The sequence below is a fragment of the Asparagus officinalis genome, chromosome 1, assembly GCF_001876935.1.
Source record: "Asparagus officinalis chromosome 1, Aspof.V1, whole genome shotgun sequence".
Lineage (NCBI taxonomy): Eukaryota > Viridiplantae > Streptophyta > Magnoliopsida > Asparagales > Asparagaceae > Asparagus > Asparagus officinalis.
The window spans coordinates 32,044,912-32,066,929 of NC_033794.1; the positions used below are offsets into that span (position 1 = coordinate 32,044,912).

General features: G+C 36.7%; 1 protein-coding gene across 1 annotated transcript in view; it reads left to right on the top strand.

Annotated features, from left to right (window-relative positions):
* The window catches only part of LOC109832973 (brefeldin A-inhibited guanine nucleotide-exchange protein 2-like), a 26,200-nt gene extending 4,650 nt beyond the window's left edge, over nucleotides 1–21,550 (top strand). Inside the window, 14 exon segments of the mRNA XM_020400497.1 lie at nucleotides 3,111–3,335; nucleotides 3,337–3,411; nucleotides 3,413–4,449; nucleotides 10,193–10,510; nucleotides 10,722–11,070; nucleotides 11,132–11,554; nucleotides 11,641–11,930; nucleotides 13,210–13,483; nucleotides 16,765–17,270; nucleotides 17,356–17,677; nucleotides 17,786–18,128; nucleotides 18,308–18,996; nucleotides 19,159–19,807; nucleotides 20,981–21,550. Coding sequence (XP_020256086.1) covers nucleotides 3,111–3,335; nucleotides 3,337–3,411; nucleotides 3,413–4,449; nucleotides 10,193–10,510; nucleotides 10,722–11,070; nucleotides 11,132–11,554; nucleotides 11,641–11,930; nucleotides 13,210–13,483; nucleotides 16,765–17,270; nucleotides 17,356–17,677; nucleotides 17,786–18,128; nucleotides 18,308–18,996; nucleotides 19,159–19,776 — 5,469 coding nt within the window. The 3' untranslated portion in view covers nucleotides 19,777–19,807; nucleotides 20,981–21,550.

A 22,018-nucleotide genomic window follows, 5' to 3' on the forward strand; every position in this document is an offset into this window, starting at 1 on the left:
TGGCAGCCGAGTCAACTCCTTCTTTACAGGTATCGTCTGGCGACTGGAGGAGAGATCACCTCAGCATTGGATGAGAAGTGATCGGAGGCATGACGGTGCTGACGTGGTCCGATGAGTTATGAATACTATCGGGACTAGAGGCATGATGATACCTACAAGGCATTAACTGCGACGTCGACGTTTGTCAGTGTAGGATCTCGAGGCCGAAGTCCTTTAGCTTGGCCGAGAAGTAACGCCTTTCGAGTCGTCATCAGGAGGCGTCGAATAACTGATTGACTAGACTCGCTGTGAGTCGTCTTCGACAAGAGGGTCGACTAGTATTGCCTTTCGAGTCGACATGAAGGAAAGTCGACTCAGCGAGTTGGTTGAGTTGTAACCCTCATGGGTCTCAGCCGCCAATTTGATTGGGGCATTGTATGCAGAAGTACACCCGTCTATTATTGGCCAAGAGTTGTACTTAGGTGATTGAAAATACCATAACAAAAAAAGCTACTACATATATTATAATATTAATTGTCAATATCTTATAGTCTAACCAAAAGTTATTTAGTAGTAAATAACATTCTCGCAGAAAATTATCAATCAACAATAGTAAGTATAAAAATACATAAATAGTATTTATATTCTCAAAATGCATAAATATATACTTCATGGCTATAAAAATTTAACTTATGTTATTTTATCAAAATATCCCACTTCACAAAATTATTCCTATTTATCCTACTAAATATCCCACTAGTAAAAAAATATTCCACTTTAACAATTATCTAATTTTGCATGAAAATGTCCCAATTGACTAACACGTTCTGAGATTTTAAAATTATGTTAAATTTCAAAAAATCGCATAAATGAGGTAAACATGCGGAGCAATGAGTTTGATTTACAATAAATCAAAGTTCATGATGGAAATATTTGAATGAAGAGTATTGATAAAGGAGAGCAACATACAACAAATTATACTGTACGTTTTAGATATTTACCCCATATGTTCACGTCCTTTGTGACGTTTTTCAATAGCCCTCAAAAATGTTTTGCTAAATTCTCAAACTTTACTAGGACTTTATGCAAAATCCCCAAAAAAAATCATGATTTTTGTTTTATTCTTTATTTTTTACTAGTATTTAGACCTATACAAAGCACGAGTTCTAAAAGATTTTCTGTAAATATTGAACATGTTATCAAAATAAAGTATTCTGCTTTAGATATGAAGTATAGGGGTGCTATTTGCTTTTTTTTATTCGTTCAGATATTCGATCAAGTTTGATTCAATAGTTCATTTAGTACTAAACAAATAATTTTCAGGGTTTGGCTTATAAATGAATAGAATTTAACCAAATGTATGTTTGATTCGGTAGTTCATTAACTATTCGATTCGATAACATTTTAATAGAATTTAACCAAATGTATGTTCGATAGTTCATTAACTGTTCGATTCGGTAGTCCTATTAATTGAACTTATTGCAAATATTACTTATATAAATTTTTATTTACAAATGCTACCCATATAAATAGGTAAGAGTGGATTCTAGGGCTAGGGAAGTTAAAATGTTAAAGTTCAAGAAGTGGAGTCAGTCAATTGTGTGGAAAATTGAGCAAATATTTACCAAGTTATATGGAAAAATCTCTATTCCTCTTCGCAGTCTGATCTTCAGATCCTAATTAGGATGGTGTGCTTATTAGTAATCAAAAGTAAGCTCAATATAAATCTATTGTACCATATGAAAAGTCCTAAAATCTTTAAAAGAAAGCTAAAAGGTTATTTTGAGAATTGCATTCAATTGTATGAGATGTTATAAAGCTAAAAGGTTGTACAATTATTCATATTTAGTTTCACATTAAATGAATATTTGTATAACCGCAAATACAATTGTCTAAGTATTTTCATGCATGTTTCTTACACGCAGTGAGCCTTTTGAATGTTGCTTCAACAAAATAGACAATTTATTCGAGCATAAAACTTTGATTAAAAAGATTCCTCCAAAATCTTACATAAAAATGTTAATAAAGATTTTTAACAATTGAACACTACGTATAACTGCAGATACAAATTAGCATTATTAGTCATAAGCTTGCCAATATTCGGAACAAATAGCAGACCAAATCACATTGGCTCAACAGCAACCCACAACCAATTTCAAAAATTAATTAATCCAATACAAAAGAGTATAATTAAAAAGAAAAATAAAGATCAAATGGGAAGAAACCCAAACCTCTTAGTAACAAAAACGCATCTTTTATACAACGTCTGATATCAAGATCAGTCAAATTATGTTGATGGTAGAACCTCGTCAACGACATCGCCTTCATTTTACACCCCCCCACAAGCACATTTACTCCGAACGCTAACCCTAGTTTCATCACTAGCCTCCCTAAACCCTCGTTACCCCCGTCCATCGTCATATCCATTCTCTTTCTCCAAGGGGCTGATCCCGTTGTCCCATAAGTATTTTCGATGCTTAGCCCTAATTTCCTCCATCATCGCCTAGTACAGAGATCTGTAGCTCTTGTAGAGGGCCTTTGATCGATGAGATCGACGGCGGAGGACTTCTTCTCGAGAGAGGAGAGACGAGGTCGCAAGAGGGAAGAAGGTTTCCTCTTCATTTGAAATTTGCGGAGAGGAGAGAAGAGCCACCATGGCCGAGCTTTCTCTCTCTAACCCGTTTTTTTCTCTCTCTATCCCTCTCTTGCGAAAGAATTTTGTTTTTGTTTTTTTCCCAATATTCGCAAGTGGAGCAGTTTGTGGGTTGCCGTCCATTGTCTGGGTTTGGAGAAATCAGTAACTGCAGTAGTTTTGTGGGTGAGTGGGGACAGTTATATGAGACATGTTGAGCGATTATTTGTGTATTAATTTTTCTTTTAATAAAAAAATAAAATGCTAAGTTGGAGATGCTGATTGGGATTTACTGTTCATCTCATTGTTCACCTTTGGTTAAAAGAAAAAGACGATTTGAAATTGACACTGTATAAGAGGCTAATTAACTACTGAATGCATGTGATACTGATACATTCATCTATAAACAACAAAACAAAAACTAATAAGATTCTAATTAAACTACAAAAAATAAAAATAGAAACATATCTTCCCTTTGGTCTCCTCCCACTCCTCTCAGATTTTTGACTCCGAAGCCATTTCCCAAAACACACCTCTGGCCGCCATTCCAAATGCCCCTCACTTACCAGATCTAAACCCTCTCTTCCCACAATACCCTCGTCCCGCCGCCACGCCGCCGCTGGAATTGGCTTCTTCGGAGCGAATCTCGCCTGAACCAGATCCTAATCCCCGCTTCGAGAAGATCATCAAGAACGCCTCATGGCGAAAGGACACTCGAAGCTCTTCACCAGTGCAAATCCCTAATCGACCGCCTCTCTTCCCAAAAGCCCCACACCCTTCCCAAAAACGCCCCGGACTCCCCCGGAACCTCCTCCCTCCGCCCTCCCCGGCCCTCTCCAGACTCCGCGGACCTCCGATCTCTCCCTCGCCGACTCCGAATCGATCTTGACCCCTCTCATCTCAGCTTGCGCTTCGAATTCGATTAAGATCGCCGATCCAGCCCTTGATTGCATTCAGAAGCTAGTTTCTCACAATTTGCTCCGCGGCGAGGCCGATCCGGCTGCGGGCCCCTCCGCACGACTGCTATCGCAGCTCATTGGAGCCGTGTGCGCTTGCCACACGCTCGGCGACGACACTGTCGAGCTCCTCGTGATCAAAACCCTTCTTTCTTCTGTCACTTCGACTTCTTTGAGGATACATGGTGATTGCTTGCTTCAGATCGTTAGGACTTGTTACGATCTCTACTTGTTGAGCAAGAATCCTATCAATCAGACTACGGCGAAGGCTTCTTTGATTCAGATGCTGGTGATTGTGTTTCGAAGAATGGAGGCGGACTCAAAGTTACCGCTGCCAGATGCAATGCCGAATTGCTGCTGGCTGAGGCTGATGGAGCCTATGGGAGATCGGCCTGGGCCAGTTGCTGATGTTAACATGGCTCAATTTGTGCAGGGTTTCATTACTAAGATTATTGGGGATATTGATGTGGTTTTGAATCCAGTGACTCCTTCGACGGTTCAAAGGACTCATGATGGTGCATTTGAAACCACGGCGGTGGAGCATACAAACCCTGCGGATTTGCTGGACTCGACAGATAAGGATATGTTGGATGCTAAGTATTGGGAGATTAGTATGTATAAGACTGCTTTAGAGGGGAGGAAGGATGAATTGGGAGGAGAAGTTGGTGTTGTTGATAGGGATGATGATTTGGAGGTTCAGATTGGGAATAAATTGAGACGAGATGCATTTTTGGTGTTCCGGGCTCTTTGTAAGCTCTCGATGAAGACACCGCCTAAGGATGCATTGGCAGATCCGACGCTGATGAGGGGGAAGATTGTAGCTTTGGAGCTGCTGAAGATCCTATTGGAGAATGCCGGAGCTGTGTTTAGGACGAGCGATAGGTATGCCCTTTGGGTACTCATTATTTGATTTCATTTTCATCCATATGCTCTAAATCATGGTTTCATTTTTTTTTAAGTGTTTGGTATGCAAGTGCATAATGCATAAACGAACTATACAGCGGTTAAACTGATTACGTGAATTTAAAATATATATGCACGTATAAGAAAAGATGACTGTGAGGTGGCAGTTTATTTTACTAAATGAGTTGCCAAGTGATAAGAGTTCGACGCCTATCCTGCTAGTCATATTGGAGCAGGTGATCCCCCCTATATACATATTCTTTTTGGGTATTCATCATTTCATTTCATTTCATTTGCATACTCCAAGTGATTGTTTTATCTAAAGATAGTTGTTAGTAATGATTTTTCTTTAATTGGATGTTGCGATAATTTGCTAGTGCAAGATAACACAACAGCGGCAACAACAACAACAACAAAGCCTTTATTCCAAATTTTTGGGGTCAACTATATGAATCCCAACTTCCATTCAGTTCTGTTGAAGGCTATCTCAAGCTCTCCTTCACTAAGTTAAGCAATTTCCCATTGCAAGATGATACTTACAAGGTCTAGAATTTGATCCTCTTTTACTAAGAGACCGATTCGATCTAAATCATCAAACAATCTTTTGATCCATACGTTGCAGTTAAATTAGAAATGTACTGCGACACGTTTCTCAGATTTAGCTAGGTCATAGTTCTTTTGAGACACTGTAATGCAAGTAATAAACTTGGTCATTAGCTTTGTTTCTAGTCTCCTTGGTTTATGCCCTTAAACCTAGTTCATTGACAATGATATATACAACTTCAGGGTTTAGGGTTTGGCAACAACTTAACCAAAGAAAATTGGTCCACTCTTTTAATGACTTAACATATATGAAACTTTTAAGAATTTTCCCATCAAACTTGTTGTCCTCCACAAATATCTCAATCAGTTAGCTTCCAATAAGAAAGATTATTGGAGGTGTCCTTTCCCTGGTTGTATCTGAATTCAATAGTTTGAAATTCTGTGAGACCTTATTTTTCACAAGGACAAAAAGAGAAACTATAAGACCTGTGAATCTGTGATGCAGTTCAAGAATCAGAGACATACCTCATTCTCGACGATTCACATCTAATTCGGGTGTAGAAAGTCAACAATTTCGTGCCTTGTATTCATTCATTGTTATGCCTTGTCCAACCAGAACAGTATGGTCTATGCTGAGCAAATTCTAAGTTGTTCACAGCTTACTGCTTCCAGATTTTTCTCGGTTAGTAAAAGATGATCTGTCCGGGCCTTTGATGCGCACTTGAGTGCTTGGTGGCTGTAGGCTCTTAGCGCCAGTGCCCTCAGGTGTCTAGACCTGCCTAGTCCTTTGCTAACTCTGCTTTTTCACCATGGTTCAAGTAAAGTGGGGCCCACATTAGTAAAAATCTAGGAGCTTCACTGGAGAAATCTCCATAATTTTGTGACCAATCACCTACTTGCTTTCATGTTGTTCTCGTATACTATGTGTAAGGAAGTTGGAGAATGAAACTATTTGATGGCATATTTGGTTTATTGATGCACTGTAAAAATTTTTAGAATTGTGCAGTCAACCATTTTCAAAAGTAGACACAAGTATAGAATTGAACACTTGATCCGAGTTATTCTGTGTTCAATGGTAACTTACAAGAATCAATTTTGATTAACTGATAAAGTCTTGCAAACAGGGACCACTATTTGGTAACCTTGTTGGCAAGTTTATGTCCAACTGCTTTCCTTCCAGGTTTCTTTCTTTAAACCTGGTTATGGATAGATAAGTGCAACTTCAATGATTTTGATAGCATCTAAGAGTCAAACTCAAAAAAGATGGGATTGCCTCCTCTCATTTGTAACCTTCAAGCATTTATGCTTGAGTTCTACTATTTTGCTAGGACATCCCACTCCAACTACCAATGTTACAGAAGGCTCTGGGCAGACTAGGCGTTTGAACTAGCACCTAGCGCCTAGGCGTCTAGGCGGCGCCTACGCGTTTGGCTATTTTATAAATTATTTAATTATAATAATTAATAAAATATGTATTAAGTTCATACAAATTTGCCAAAAAAAATAACAATCTTAAATCCATAATAAACCATGCATAATTAAATATTAACTAGCCAACATAATAACTAACAAGGTTATAGAAAGCGTTAGGTGGCCTAGGCATTGGACCCGATGCCTAGAGCTTAGGAGGTTTTTTTTAGTTTTTAATTATAATAATTAATAGTAAATGTCAATGTTATAGAAAGCTTAGTTATCGGACTGGTATCAAGGCGGATCTCTTTCTTCATTTATGTGGTGGTCGAGGAGGTTTTGCTAAAGGTCAGAGGGGGTAGTGGAGGTGAACATATATGGAGGTTAAAGGAGTTCAAAGGAGGTTGGAGGACGTGGAGGCTGCAACATAGAAAATCACGATCAAGGCCTAATGGGTGCAGTCCACGTAAGCAGACAATGCTCCCCTAAACACTCCGAAAACCTAGGTGGGCAGTCTAGGTACCGCCTGGGCGCTAGACACTAGCTAGACGGCCTAGGTATCGCCTAGGCCTAGGCGTATGCCTAGGCAGATTAGGTAGAGGTTTTTTAAAACAGTGCCAACTACTCAATAAATAGTATCACTGGAGGTCCCTTCTTTTAATATCCCTTCAACAGCCTGAAAGTCTTTGATGACCTCATTCCTGTTTATTCTCAAGCTATATCTCACAATAGAAAATACGTAAAGAGGTCCCTTCTTTTAAAATCCCTTAACCAGCTTGAAAATCTTTGATGGCTTGCATTCCCATCTCAAGGCATATCTCAAAATAGCAACACGTATTAGCATTTGGTTTGACTATTAGCGTTTGACTACTTATGTTGAGTTTTAACCAAAACTATGATCAGTATATGACATGTTCTTATCAAAGTCATCATCATTTTCTGAATGATGTCAGCCAAGGAGCATGACTAGACAAAGGAAGTGACCATGATTTCACAACTGGTTGTCACCTTAACACCATTCTTTCACATAGTTAGTTGTCTATTTGTAAGTGCATGGATGCATGCTGCAAAATTATTTTGATGAAAACAGTTCTGCAATGGATTTAAGCTAGAAAGCCGTTAGTGAATGTACTAGATAAAGAAACAAAAGTGTTAGGCACTAGAGCAAAGCAAAGTACGCCTTAGATTAGAATATGCTTATGGTCAAGCAATTAACATGATGTTTTCCATATCTTTCTTATTGTTCATTTGGTCGTTTGTTCCCTTAAATGATCTAGAAAGGCAAATATTTTTTTGTATAGTAAATTGCTGGAGAGTGTATAGTCATAATTTTTTATCGCTTAAAAACTAAAACCAATATAACCTCCCTTTTAAAGTATAAAATTAATTAATCCTCAAGCTTCACTATGATGTTAGAATTTAGGCACAAGCAGATGGTAGCAGTCAAAGAGATGTATTTCCAGCCATCCAGGTTCAAATCCATAAGCATGTAGTTAAGATGTAATTTAAAAGGATTAATTGCATATTAGTCTCTTAAATCATCCTTAAGTGCCAAATAGTCCTCAAATCTCATTATTTGCTCATTAGTCCCTTAAATCATCAATTTTCTTACCAACTAGTTCCTCCATTACAACATTTGTTAATTCCTCTAACTTGAGTTGGGTTAACCCTTAACCTAGTATCTTAAATTACCTAAGTGCCCTCGAGTATTTGGGTTTTTGAGTAATTGGGTTGCGGATTTAAACTTGTTATGAAATGCAGGTGGTGTTTTTAACGATAGTGTTAATATGAGGGGGTATAATGGGAAATCCATGTGTCTCCATTACATTTAAACATATTCACCCTCATTATTAACGTCACCTAACAAGAGGGACAAGATTGCAAGAAAATTGAAGATTTTAGGGACTCATAAGCATATAATGAGATATGAAGGACTATTTGGCAATTGATGTTGATTTAAGGGGCTAATATGCAATTAACCCAATTTAAAACCAAAATTATCATTGTATGAAAACTCAAGTTTCTAGCATAAAAGTATGCTCAATATGTAGTGTTTAACAGAATATGAGATAATAACTTAAAATCTTTTGTAGAGCTTTAGAGTTTTCATGTGGTTGTAAGTACTTAAGAATCCCTGTTGTTAGGGGTGGTAAACGATCGAATCGAATCGAATACTAAGGTGTTCGTATTTGTATTTGTTTAAAATTATTGAATTCGAATGCAGACTCTAATATTCATATATCTAGTTTTTCAAATTTGAACTCGAATACTTGGTATTTGATAAATATTCATGAATATTTACAAATACTTATCGAATACCAAAGTATATTTATTCTGCTAAAAAAATTTGATTTTCAAATAATATTAAAATTCATATATAAAAATTATTTCTTTATAATATATGATATATATATTTAAATTAAAATTTAATTAGAAAACAGATTTAACATTATTTAAGTCTTAAAATCAGTATATAAAACTTAAGTAGAAATGGTAAGTAAGTTAAAAATATGACATCATATGTGCAATAATACAAATAATAAGGTGTGATCAAATTTTAAACGAATATTTAATAGACAAACGAATCGAATATAGATCTTGTTAAATTTTATTCGTTATTAAACTCGAATACTAAAAAATATTTGTTTAGTGGTAAATGAACTACCGAATCGAATATGACCAAATAGTTATTCGAACAATTATAGAACTATTTGTTAATTATTTGGTTCGTTTCCACCCCTATCTGTTGTTAACTTGTACTCCCTTTTCTTTTACTTCGACTTCATTCTCAGCTAGATGGCTTGTTTCCTGTCAACTAAAGAGCTGTGTTTTCTGTGTCTATAGATGATACTTGTTCCCAGAATATTGATTAATGCTTCACCCTCTTGATCAATAGGTGGAATTTGCTAAGACAAAGGGAAAACTGTTCTTGACTACTTGGTTTTCCTCTATCTTGGTTGGTGCTGTTATAGTGAAATTCTTTTCAAATTGTGCGACTCGTTTATATGAATCCTCACATCTATAGCATCTGAATTCTTAAACTATTGCGTTAAAGTCGCTACAACTTAAATCATCTCAATGAATTGTATTACACTCATAGAGGAACATAAAACAATGTTTTGTTTTTTTTTTCTTTTTCTATCATCACTTATCTTATGTTCGATCACCCATTCTTATTATTCTTTTGGTGAGATTGGTATCTGTAACAATGTTTTCATTTTAACCCTTAGTCCCCTCTTCTGTAGCTGGATAGCATGACCCATTAGGTTGGCCAAGCATTCGTGAATTAGGAATACTTTATCACAGAATACCAACTTAGAGCTGTGCTTTCTGATTATCCATTATCGACAAAAGAAATTCTCTTAGTGAGAAGTGGGAACTATATGATTATGTAGGTCCAGTAAGACATGCTTGCTTTTTCACTTACTTTTCATATATTGACTGGTGTCTCCAATGTTAAAGATTTTACTTGTTTCTGCCATCTCGAAATACCTCTAGAGAAGCTCGTTATATTTTAAGAATGCAGAGCTATTCTTTTTATTTATCTATCGGTATTTTCTGTTCAAATTTATTTCCCGTTCCTCTAAAAGAAAGTAAGCTGCCTCTTACAACACCATATGTGACCTGATGTTATTATATCATGTTTATATCAAACTTCTATCTTCTTTTCCATGATCTGCAGATTGACTCATTTATGCACTACTATCTGTTGTCAGCTCTATTGTTTGTAACCAGTTTTTAATCAGATTTTGTTTCTCTCGTCCTGCAGGTTTTTAGGTGCAATTAAACAATATTTATGCTTATCACTACTGAAGAACAGTGCGTCAACTCTTATGATAGTTTTTCAGTTATCTTGTTCCATTTTCATGAGCCTTGTTTCAAGATTCAGACCAGGATTAAAGGCAGAAATTGGAGTTTTCTTTCCAATGATTGTCCTCAGAGTTTTGGAAAATGTTGCCCAACCTATTTTTCAGCAAAAGATGATAGTACTTCGGTTCTTGGAAAAGCTCTGTATGGATTCACAGATTTTAGTTGACATTTTTGTTAACTATGATTGTGATGTCCACTCACCAAACATTTTTGAGAGGTACTGTGGTCAATAATGGCGTGCCTGTTTAACACGTATCTGTCTGCATTTTTCTACTTCATAAATATTTTGCTGAATGCTTCAGTCAACCCACAAAGCATTCATATGGATTTGTATTGAACATTGTATTCATCCTTTACGGTCTTATGAATCAAGCTATACTATAATCTTATGTTTTACTGAGTCACATCTTTGCGATCACACATTGCAGGATGGTCAATGGCCTGCTTAAAACTGCTCAAGGTCCCCCGCCTGGTGTTCCTACGACCTTAGTACCCCCTCAGGATGTCACCATGAAAAATGAAGCTATGAAGTGCTTGGTGGCAATTTTGAAGTCAATGGGGGATTGGATGAACAAACAGTTGAGAATACCAGATCCTCTTTCTCCTAAAAGTTACGAAACTCTTGAGAATAATGATGAAGGTGGAAGTGATGTTTTTGTGCCAAATGGCTATGTGGAGGAGGTTGCTGAAGGCATGGAGTCTCATTCTGAATTTGCAAATGGAGTCTCAGAAGCTGCATCATTGGAACAGAGGCGTGCTTACAAGCTTGAACTTCAGGTAAATGAGTCTTTTTTTTGTTGCATAATTTGTAGATCTGATTTTATGTCTATTAATGCAGGAAGGTATAAATCTTTTCAACCAAAAGCCTAAGAAAGGAATTCAGTTTCTTATTAATGCAAAGAAGGTTGGTGATTCAGCAGAGGAAATAGCTGCGTTCCTTAGAAATGCTTCTGGGTTGAACAAAATGATGGTTGGGGATTATCTAGGAGAGAGGGAAGATTTATCTCTAAAGGTCATGCGTGCATATGTTGATTCTTTTGATTTTCAAGATATGGAGTTTGATGAAGCAATCAGGACCTTTCTGCAAGGCTTTAGGTTGCCAGGAGAAGCACAAAAGATTGATCGGATCATGGAAAAATTTGCTGAGCGTTATTGCAAATGCAATCCAAAGGCTTTTAGTAGTGCTGATACTGCTTATGTCCTTGCATACTCAGTAATACTGCTCAACACCGATGCACATAATCCTATGGTCAAAAACAAGGTCTATAACTGTTCCCATAACATATACATGATCAACTGTACATTGCAGATTGCAAAACAAAACTTTAATTCGATTGTTTGATGCAGATGTCTCCAGATGACTTCATAAGGAACAATCGTGGTATTGATGATGGAAAAGATTTACCTGAAGAGTATATGAGATCTTTATATGAAAGAATTTCAAGGAAGGAAATAAAGATGAAAGAAGATGATTTGGCTCCTCAACAAACACAATCTATGAATTCTAACAGGATCTCAGGCTTGGATAGCATTTTAAATATTGTGATCCGCAAGAGAGGAGACCAACTTATGGAGACTAGTGATGATCTTGTAAGGCATATGCAAGAGCAATTCAAAGAAAAAGCTCGCAAGTCCGAGTAAGTCCATCTATATTCTCTAAGTTCTCTTATACCCCTTTACTAAGTAGCATCCGTGAAGCATTGATCCATGAAGCACGAGCATGGATGCTGGTAAACACTTGATGTAAACACGAACACAATTAATTTGTAAAATACTGGAGCAGCAGGACCCAAGTAAACATATGTTATAACTGCGTATATATTTATGTAGGATAAGGCTATATATAACATGCAGAATGTAACTAAGAAATTCGTATTGACATGTGAAAATACACCTTAGACCATCCATTCAATGATTTAAATTGTTTATCGTGATCCATGCACTCTAAAACTCAGGGATCCAGTATCACAGAGATTGAAATTTTGTAGCCATACATCTCCTGATAAAATATAAATGGGTTCTGCTGTCTTAGAAATTGGTTACTTCTGAGTTTCTAGAAATGTAGGATCAATTATAAATCACATACTTGTTGATCCACTTAGATTTTCATATCTTTGATAATAGAAATGCGATAATTAATGGTTTGGGTCTTCAAGATGGATGATCTGACATTTATTTCATAGTTATAAACTTCTTAGTTACATCATATGTGTAAAATTATCTTACCTATTTATATATGCATACATAACGTATGTATGTATATAAATCATGATAAGAACAAGTTAGTTAATAATATGCTTTCATCAGAATAAAACTAATCAATTGCTTAAACTAATTCAAGTCAAATTATTTTACTTTGGTGGTGGGTAGAGATGGGTGTCTCATTTACAAGAGAGATCTCTTGTTGATTTTGAGCCACATTACAATTTGAGAAGGGGACAACTGGATGTATGGTTTCCACTTTGTCGTTTAACTATTAATTATAGGATAAATAAGGTAATCTAGACCAATGTAAATATCGTGAGCCTAAGTAGACAAATAGTGTTAAGGAAGAATTTTATACCTAAAAATTGAAGCTTTAGGTGGCATATGGCTAGGCATGTTCAACAGATAACATGGTGTGCCTATGGAGTATCGGGGTCTGACATGCATCCAACATAGTGACTGGAACCACAAAGAAGTATCATGTTTTATAGCTTGCAGTCTTCTACACAATTTCTACTCTTATTATTCTCCCAAATGCAGTCTTATGGAGAACAGCGATTTTAAATATTCTATTTCTTCCCACATTTTCATAGGTATTCGAAATTGTAGACAGATTATTTACCTAAAAGATTTGCTTAACAATGAGCATTATTTTCCATGTCATGCATTAATATTTAATGTGGATTGTCTTTTGATGCTTGTGAATATCAGATCAGTATATTATGCAGCAACGGACGTCCTAATCTTGAGGTTCATGATTGAGATATGCTGGGCACCTATGCTGGCTGCCTTCAGTGTTCCGCTTGACCAAAGTGATGATGAAATAGTGATAAGCTATTGCCTCGAAGGATTTCGTGCTGCGATCCATGTTACAGCAGTCATGTCTATGAAGACTCATAGAGATGCCTTTGTTACTTCATTGGCGAAGTTCACATACCTCCACTCAGCTGCTGATATCAGACAGAAGAATATTGATGCAATTAAGGTTTGTTTCTTGTATCTCCAGTTACTTCAACTGATTTAATCACACACCTCACTTTCCATTTTTCTAACTTACTTTATGGACAGTCATACTGCATGCATCACATTGCAGCCTGAAAAGCAATTATGTTCAGAAATTAATCAAGTCACATAATTTTATTTGTTTGGAACTCTAAACTGTGCGTGGTATACACCACACATAAACACTTGCATACATCTTTATGTATAAATACATATGTACATAGTATACACAGATATACATATTAAGATGTCCCTCCCCCCAAGACAACACGCATACTATATGCATGGAAAGAGACCCTACCACCACGCACAAATGATATGCACATTCCATTTTCTAACTTGTCTCTTATCATATCATATTTTCCCATCTCATAAGGTCCTCTGTGTGGTCGCAAATCAAAGTAAAGAAAGCTTCCAACAGAAAATCAGTCATGTTTTTCAATCACTAACTCTGCCAAACAGACGATAAAGCTCATTTAACACCTGTTTTGACATGAAATTCACAGTGTCCATTTTTGAAAGTATATATCTAGCAATGTTACATTAAACGCTAGGCGCTTCTAGGCGTCGGACTTGGCACCTAGCGTTTAGTCGCCTAGGCGGGCGCCTAAGGGGTTTCTGGGCGTTTTTTTCTTTTTTCTTTTTTTAATTGTGATAATTGAAGATAAATATATATACTCAATCAAAGATGCATAAATACTAAAATACCAACACTATTAACTAAATTGTTTGGTTTACCAATTACAATAGCTCTTTGTATGATTATACTTCTCAACTCAAATTATAAGTTCATCTCAACAGTAAAAAACTCATTCTCAACTTAAATTACTGTTAACTTTTAAGTTACTGTTAAGTTTAAGTTAACAATAAACTTAAACTTAAGTTTACTGTTAACTTAAGTTTACTGTTAACTTAAGTTTACTGTTAACTTAAGTTTACTATTTACCTAAACTTAAGTTTACTATCAATAAAAAACTTAATATTAATTTAAACTTAAACTTAAGTTTACTGTTAGCTTAAACTTAAGTTTAAACTTAAACTTAAGTTTAAGTTTACTGTTAACTTACACTTCTTAAGTTTAAGTTATTGTTATTAACTAACTTAAATAGATATTTAAGAAGTACTCTTTACCTTGTTAGTAATTACAGAGATCGGAGGAGCTCGGCAATGTTACAGAAGGCGTTAGGCAGACTAGGTGTTTGAGCGAGCGTCTAGTACCTACACCCGTAGGCGTACGCCTAGGCAGCGCCTAGGCGTTTGACTATTTTTAAATTATTTAATTATAATAATTGATAAAAAAGATACGGCGAGTCTCTTAGGGATGTGCCGATGGCGGATTGCCCCACAGCTCTCTCACGCGGCGCTTTTTGATGGTTGGTGAATATTCGGCCGGGGTATCACATTCTACACACAGGCTCTGTGTGCTATCTCGAGCCGTATATCCCCTGCAGGTTTGCCCGTCAGTTTGGGTACGACCAATTGTACGTGGGCAACACCAATCCCCGCCTACACTTCGAAGGAGGACTGGTGGATGGAGCTCGGGGGTGGTTCTGGACCCATGCCAGTGGTACCTAGGCTCGTTTTGAGTTATCGGTGAAGGATCGCGACTTACACCATACGCTCCTATACTGCCGATGGTATCGGGGCGCCAGTGCTAATCCCGCTTTAAATTATTTAATTATAATAATTGATAAAAATATGTATTAAATTCATATAAATTTTTTAAAAAAGATAACAATCTTAGTTCCACAATAAATCATGCATACTTAGATACTAAATAGTCAAAACAATAATTAACAAGACTAAAGTCTTAAGATGTTTTCTTTTTTAATTTTTAATTACAATAATTGATAGTGAATGTCAATGTTATAGAAAGCTTAGATGCCGGACTGGTGTCTAGACGGATTTCTTTCTTCATTTAAATGGTGGTCGATGAGGTTTTGCTGAAGGTCGGAGGAGGTAGTGGAGGTGTTCATATTTTGAGGACGTATAGACTACAACACATAAAATTACAACCAAGGCCTATAGGGTGCAATTCACATAAGCAGACAATGCTCCCCTAAACACTCGTAAAATCTAGGTGGGCAGTCTAAATACCGTCTAGGCGCTAGGCACTGATTAGACGGCCTAGGTACTACCTAAGCCTAAGCGTACGCCTAAGCGGACTAGGCGGAGGTTTTTTAAAATAGTGATATCTAGAAAGCCTCCCACTTTTTTTTCATGAGAAAGTTCACCTTTTAGTTGAGATAACAACTCCCAAGAATCTGATTCAATCAACTCACATTCAATCCCTGGCAAAAAAATTAGCTCTCCTTTAACTCCAATCCAAAGAGCACCTAGGGTTTACTGGATCTGGGAATCCTGGAGTGAAGCTTTATGGGCTTCGAAGGTCAAACTGTGAAGGATTGGTTGACTAATGAAATATATAGTGGTCAACATGGCCGGTACCATTTCTGGTCGAGTCATTTTCATTTTTGATGCCTATTTTTGCTCCCCCACATTCTTATCAAGTATTTTATTGAATAATAGTGTGACCAAAATCATCTTCCATGTTTCTTAATGTCCTGCCATTTAACTTTGAAAGTAACTATCATTATGTTCCATTGATGTACTTCTCTAACTTTTTGTTTGATTTTCTGATTATGTTTCTTTTAGATCTTGATAAGCACATGACAATTCTTTGCTTAACATTTTAGCGTACTACTGTTAGATAGCAGGCACAATTTTTTTCTTATGTCAGACCTTTGTTGTAGTTTGTCATAAGTAAACATGGTTTCCAACTGTTAGATTCATCAAGGTTAGAGGTTTTAGCAAAATCATGTCCTTAATAAATAAAGTTGAGAAGGTATAACTTAATATACGAAAGCAGTTTTGAGTCAATTGATTGGAATATAATGCATGCTGATTGCTGAATGACCAATCAAAATTATGCTCATACTATAAGTTTTGTTTATGACATTATTTATGGTGCCAACATGTTTGTTCAGAACAAACAATTATCATGTAACTGACATTAAATAAATAGTGAACTAGGTCCATAATGGTCTTATGGAATCACACATATTGGCTTCAGACAGTTTGCTTTTCTTTTTCTCTCCCCTTCTTGTTAATTTTATTAAATGTTACTGAGCAAAAGCTCAAGAAACCAGTTAATGATTGTGCACGCAATCTGTGTTTTAATTTATGATACTGAAACCACATCATACATTTAGTAATCTACCATCAAAATATTGTTAAACATGATGTGATCATTGGTTGCCACAGGCAATTATGTTAATTGCAGATGAAGATGGTAACTATCTGCAAGAAGCCTGGGAGCATGTCTTGACATGCGTTTCACGGTTTGAGCATTTGCATCTCTTGGGCGAGGGTGCTCCTCCAGATGCTGCATTTTTTGCAGTACAACAAAATGAGCTTGACAACTCCAAACAAGCTAAGACATCAATCCTTCCTGTTTTGAAAAAGAAAGGACCTGGCCGCATGCAAAATGCAGGTACAACTGCAAGGAGGGGCACATATGATAGTGCTGGTGTTGGTGGTCATGCTTCTGGATCAGTTACATCTGAACAGATGAACAACTTGATTTCCAATCTGAATATGTTAGAACAAGTTGGAATATCTGAGATGAACCACATATTTATAAGGAGTCAAAAATTGAATAGCGAGGCAGTAATTGATTTTGTGAAAGCTCTTTGTAAAGTTTCAATGGAAGAGCTGCGATCTACATCTGATCCACGAGTTTTTAGCCTGACAAAGATAGTTGAGATTGCGTAAGTAGTATGTTTTTTCCCACCTGCATCTTGTGGTAGTTACTGGATGGAGATTTATACTCTTTTTTTTTTCCTCCCAATACAGGCACTATAACATGAATCGTATAAGGTTAGTTTGGTCAAGCATCTGGCATGTCCTGTCTGAATTTTTTGTAACTATTGGCTGCTCAGAGAACCTCTCAATTGCGATATTTGCAATGGATTCTTTGCGCCAGCTGGCAATGAAGTTCCTAGAGAGAGAGGAATTGGCCAACTACAATTTTCAGAATGAATTTATGAAGCCTTTTGTCGTCGTTATGCGCAAAAGCAGAGCTGTCGAGATCAGAGAGTTAATTATTAGATGTGTCTCTCAGATGGTACTGACTCGTGTTAATAATGTCAAGTCTGGGTGGAAAAGCATGTTCATGGTACCATTCTTTCTCATGATGGTTTCTATTAATATTGGCTTATTGCCCTCTAATTGAGTTATACCCCTTATTCTTTTGCACATCAAAAAATCATTTATTCTTTTACAGGTCTTTACAACTGCATCATATGACGAGCACAAAAATATTGTTCTTCTGGCCTTTGAGATTATTGAGAAGATTGTGAGGGATTACTTCCCTTACATAACTGAAACTGAAACCACAACCTTTACGGATTGTGTGAATTGTCTTATTGCTTTCACAAATACTCGGTTTAACAAGGATATAAGTCTCAATGCTATTGGTTTTCTTCGTTTCTGTGCGGCAAAGCTTGCTGAAGGAGATCTTGGTTTTTCCGCAAGGAATAAGGACAAGGAAAAAGATGGGAAACTAGATAGCTCCCAGTTGCTTGATAAAGAAGATCACCTGCATTTCTGGTTTCCTTTATTAGCAGGTAGGATAGCTGGATTCTCTTGTACTTTATTGTACTAATAGATATTGTAAGAAGCATCCTACTGATGCGTGGTACCTTTGGTTGTTTATGCTTCATATACAACTATTTTATCTGTTACTAAGCGATCAAGCAAGTCACTCTGACAAGTTTCTGATTTCAAATTCCCTATCTTTGTGCAGGATTATCTGAACTTACCTTCGACCTTAGGCCTGAAATTAGGAAAAGTGCTCTGCAAGTGCTATTTGATACGTTACGCAACCATGGTCATCATTTCTCCTTGCCCTTATGGGAAAAAGTGTTTGACTCTGTACTTTTCCCGATATTTGACTATGTAAGACATGCTATAGACCCTTCTGGTGGAACCTTGCATGAACAAGGAATTGAAAACAATTCAAGCGAGCTAGATCAAGATGCATGGCTTTATGAAACATGCACTCTGGCTCTCCAGCTAGTTGTTGATCTCTTTGTAAAATTTTATGATACTGTTAATCCACTGCTGAGAAAAGTTTTGATATTGCTGACAAGTTTTATAAAACGACCCCATCAAAGCCTTGCTGGGATTGGTATTGCTGCTTTTGTCCGCTTGATGAGTAACGCAGGATCTCTCTTTTTGGAGGACAAGTGGTTTGAGGTGGTTACATCATTGGATGAAGCTGCTGCAGCAACACTTCCAGATTTTTCACTTATAGTATCATCCGATGCTCATCTTGAGCAATTGGCTAGAGATAAAGGAAATTCTTCTGTTGAGCCAGGTAATGAAGAACCTGAAGGCTCAGAAGATGATTTGGAGAGTTCGAGAGCCCGAACCCTGTATTATGCAATTAATGATGCTAAATGTCGTGCTGCTGTTCAACTTCTGTTGCTTCAGGTTGGTATACTTTTCCTTCAGTTGCCTTTCCTTCCTACTGATAGGATTGTTGCAGATGTTCCTTTACGAGAATATTTTTAATGAAATGTTTATTTTAAAGATATGTTTATTCTTGTACATGGTACAGTGCTGGAGCCTTAACTCTTAATTTGGTTTTCACAGGCTGTTATGGAGATTTATAACATGTTTAGAGCTTGTTTGTCAGCAAAGAACACTATTATACTCTTCCGAGCTCTTCACGCTGTCGCATCACACGCTCACAAGATTAACAGTGATAGTTTGCTTAGGTCTAAGCTATTGGAGCTAGGTCCAATGACTCAGATGTTGGACCCACCCTTACTTCGTCTTGAGAATGAATCCTATCAATTATGCCTCACTCTGCTACAAAATGTCATCTTAGATAGACCTGCTGAGGATGGGGATAAAGAAGTGGATGCATGCCTTGTTGATCTCTGTACCGAGATCCTTGAAGTGTATCTTGACACGGCAAAATCCGGGCTGCTGGTTCGCTCTTCAACTGGTGCTGAACAACAACCTTATTGGCTTATACCTATTGGTTCTGGGAAAAGGAAAGAGCTAGCATCAAGAGCACCTGTTGTTGTAGCAACTCTCCATGCTATATGTGAAATGGGGAATCTCTCTTTTGAGAAGAATTTGGCTCATTTCTTTCCCCTCCTTGTGGGTCTTATAAGCTGTGAACATGGATCCAGTGAGGTGCAGGTGGCCCTTAGTGACTTTCTTGGGGCATGGGTTGGTCCTGTTCTGCTTCGTTCTTGTTGAAGCTGACAGAAGCTAATCATTATACTGTGAGGTATGCAATTTTCTCGTCTTCCATTTCTAATTTTTTAGATAAAAATTTTAATGCATGAACAGTTAGATTCGGTTTGCATTATTTTTGGTCCTTCGTAATGGAGTTACCTGGAACTCTGCCTGATGTTGTAAGCTTTTGCCTTGCTCTTTACTAAATATGGCCCTGATATTGCTTTTCCTTTTCTTTTATTGCGATAATTTTAAGCAGAAATTTCTTTCTTGCTTTATGCTTGAATGTCTTCTTGCCATGATCATCCTGTTGATTGACTTCTTTTTTCTTCACCGCCGGAAGCTTCTACTGTACACCTTCTGCTATTGATTAAGCAGTGATTGCATTACTGTTTTCAATTTCTTGTTCAGTGACACAAGTGTTCTTTATTTGGACAAATCATGGATCCCATATTTTATCATATCAAGTTTTCTGTAATGCATACAGATTCTAGTTTTTATCTATAGGACAACTATTACACTTAAAAGTGCTTTATGGATCAGATTAAGAAACATGTGCATAAAATGAGCGTAGCAGAAATCAGAACCTTGTTATGGACAGATGGACTTAGAAATGAGTGCACTCGTGGCAAGATGGTGCTCTTTTTGATGATAAAATGAGAGAATGGTTTAAGATGGCTTGGTCATGTACGGTGGAGGCTTATTAAATGCACCAATTGGGAGAAATGCTAAGATCATAACTAATGGAGAAAGTAGGACTTAGAAAACTTGTTGTAAGCCGTTAAGAAGGATAACATAATGGTTAATTTAGTAGAGAAGATAGCTCTCAACAAAACTGAATGAAAGAATAAAATTCATGTAGCCGACCACCAAAAATGTGGAATAAATGTTGTTGCAGAAATACCCAGGCCCGTACTCCTATATTATTGTCTTGAACGTCAAAGCTTTGGAGTTATGTGGTAATACCATACTATTATCATGAATACTTCGCATGCATTCTGCATTAACAGCATTCATGTAGTTCACCTCAAAAATTGGGTGAAGGATTTCTTGTTATTGTTATTTATTTTTAATGTGGAATTATAGAAATACTTTGCTTGTTAAAAGAAGTATCATATTAGTTTGTTATGACTATTATTATTATGAAAATTCCCAGACCTTTTTAGTTAATTATCATCCATTATTGTACTGTTTATAAACACAAATTTTTCTTCTTTTTTGCTAGTTTCCAGGACGTGCCCTCTGGGACTCTTATGCCCCACCCCATCCCTTGCTACTTATCCAGATGTTAATAGGGGCTGCTGTTTATAAGCATGAAATGGGGGTGGAGTTTTGCGTCTCCTGCAAATTTAGACGTTGCAATTGTCCTAGGAACGAAGCATGAGAAACAAGCAAAGTGTTGAATTCTTGTGGCATATTAAGGATATGGGAGAAGTCTATAATAGTTTTATATAATGAATCATGTGGGTTTTGTAAAGAGGAGTTGTTATTTGTAGAAAATGGTGAAAGTTGGTGGCGGTTCTTTATGGTTTAGCCTATTCTCGTTGTGTGCCATAATTTCGCAACACGATATGGAAAGGGAAATATGAAAAGTTCAGCCTGTTCCATTGTAAGACATAAATGTGTTGAGATTTTGCTGTTCTTTGTGTTTATAATGCATCCTTGTAGATTTTATTTGCATAAACTACCTGGTTAAGTGTTCAGGCATGATGAGTAGATTCTAAGTTATTCTCAAGTTAGCGCTGTGATCTTTTTATTTGTTTTTGGATTCTCAGTGAGATTTAATCCTCCGGCATTTTTCTTGGTGTGAAGGTTTCTGAATGTAACTACTAGCTGATTACTGGATTTGAAATGGGAGTAATGGGAAATGTGAGATCTGAAAATTCTAACAGTGCTTGCTTTCATTTTTTTTTTCTAGAGGTTCTGTTTTCTTATCTAAAAGATTCAAATTGTGCTATTCATAAAGTTAATTTCTTTCTTTATCGTAAGATTTTCACGGTGGCCCAGTGTTTTCAAGTTGTCATTTGCGTATCTTGAAACATGATGTGACTGTGCAAATTTGAAGTTACTATTTTCAACTGAATTAGTTGGAGCAGAGCTTAGTGTTTTATCAACAGTTTATTCTCAAAAAAAAAAAAAAGGAAAATTATGGCAGTTTTGTGCTCAAGCCCCTCGCGCAATTTTTTGTTGGGAAGCAATGTATAATATAGCTGTTAAATGTAGATTTCATGATTCATTAGTCATTACCCTTATTAAATAACCT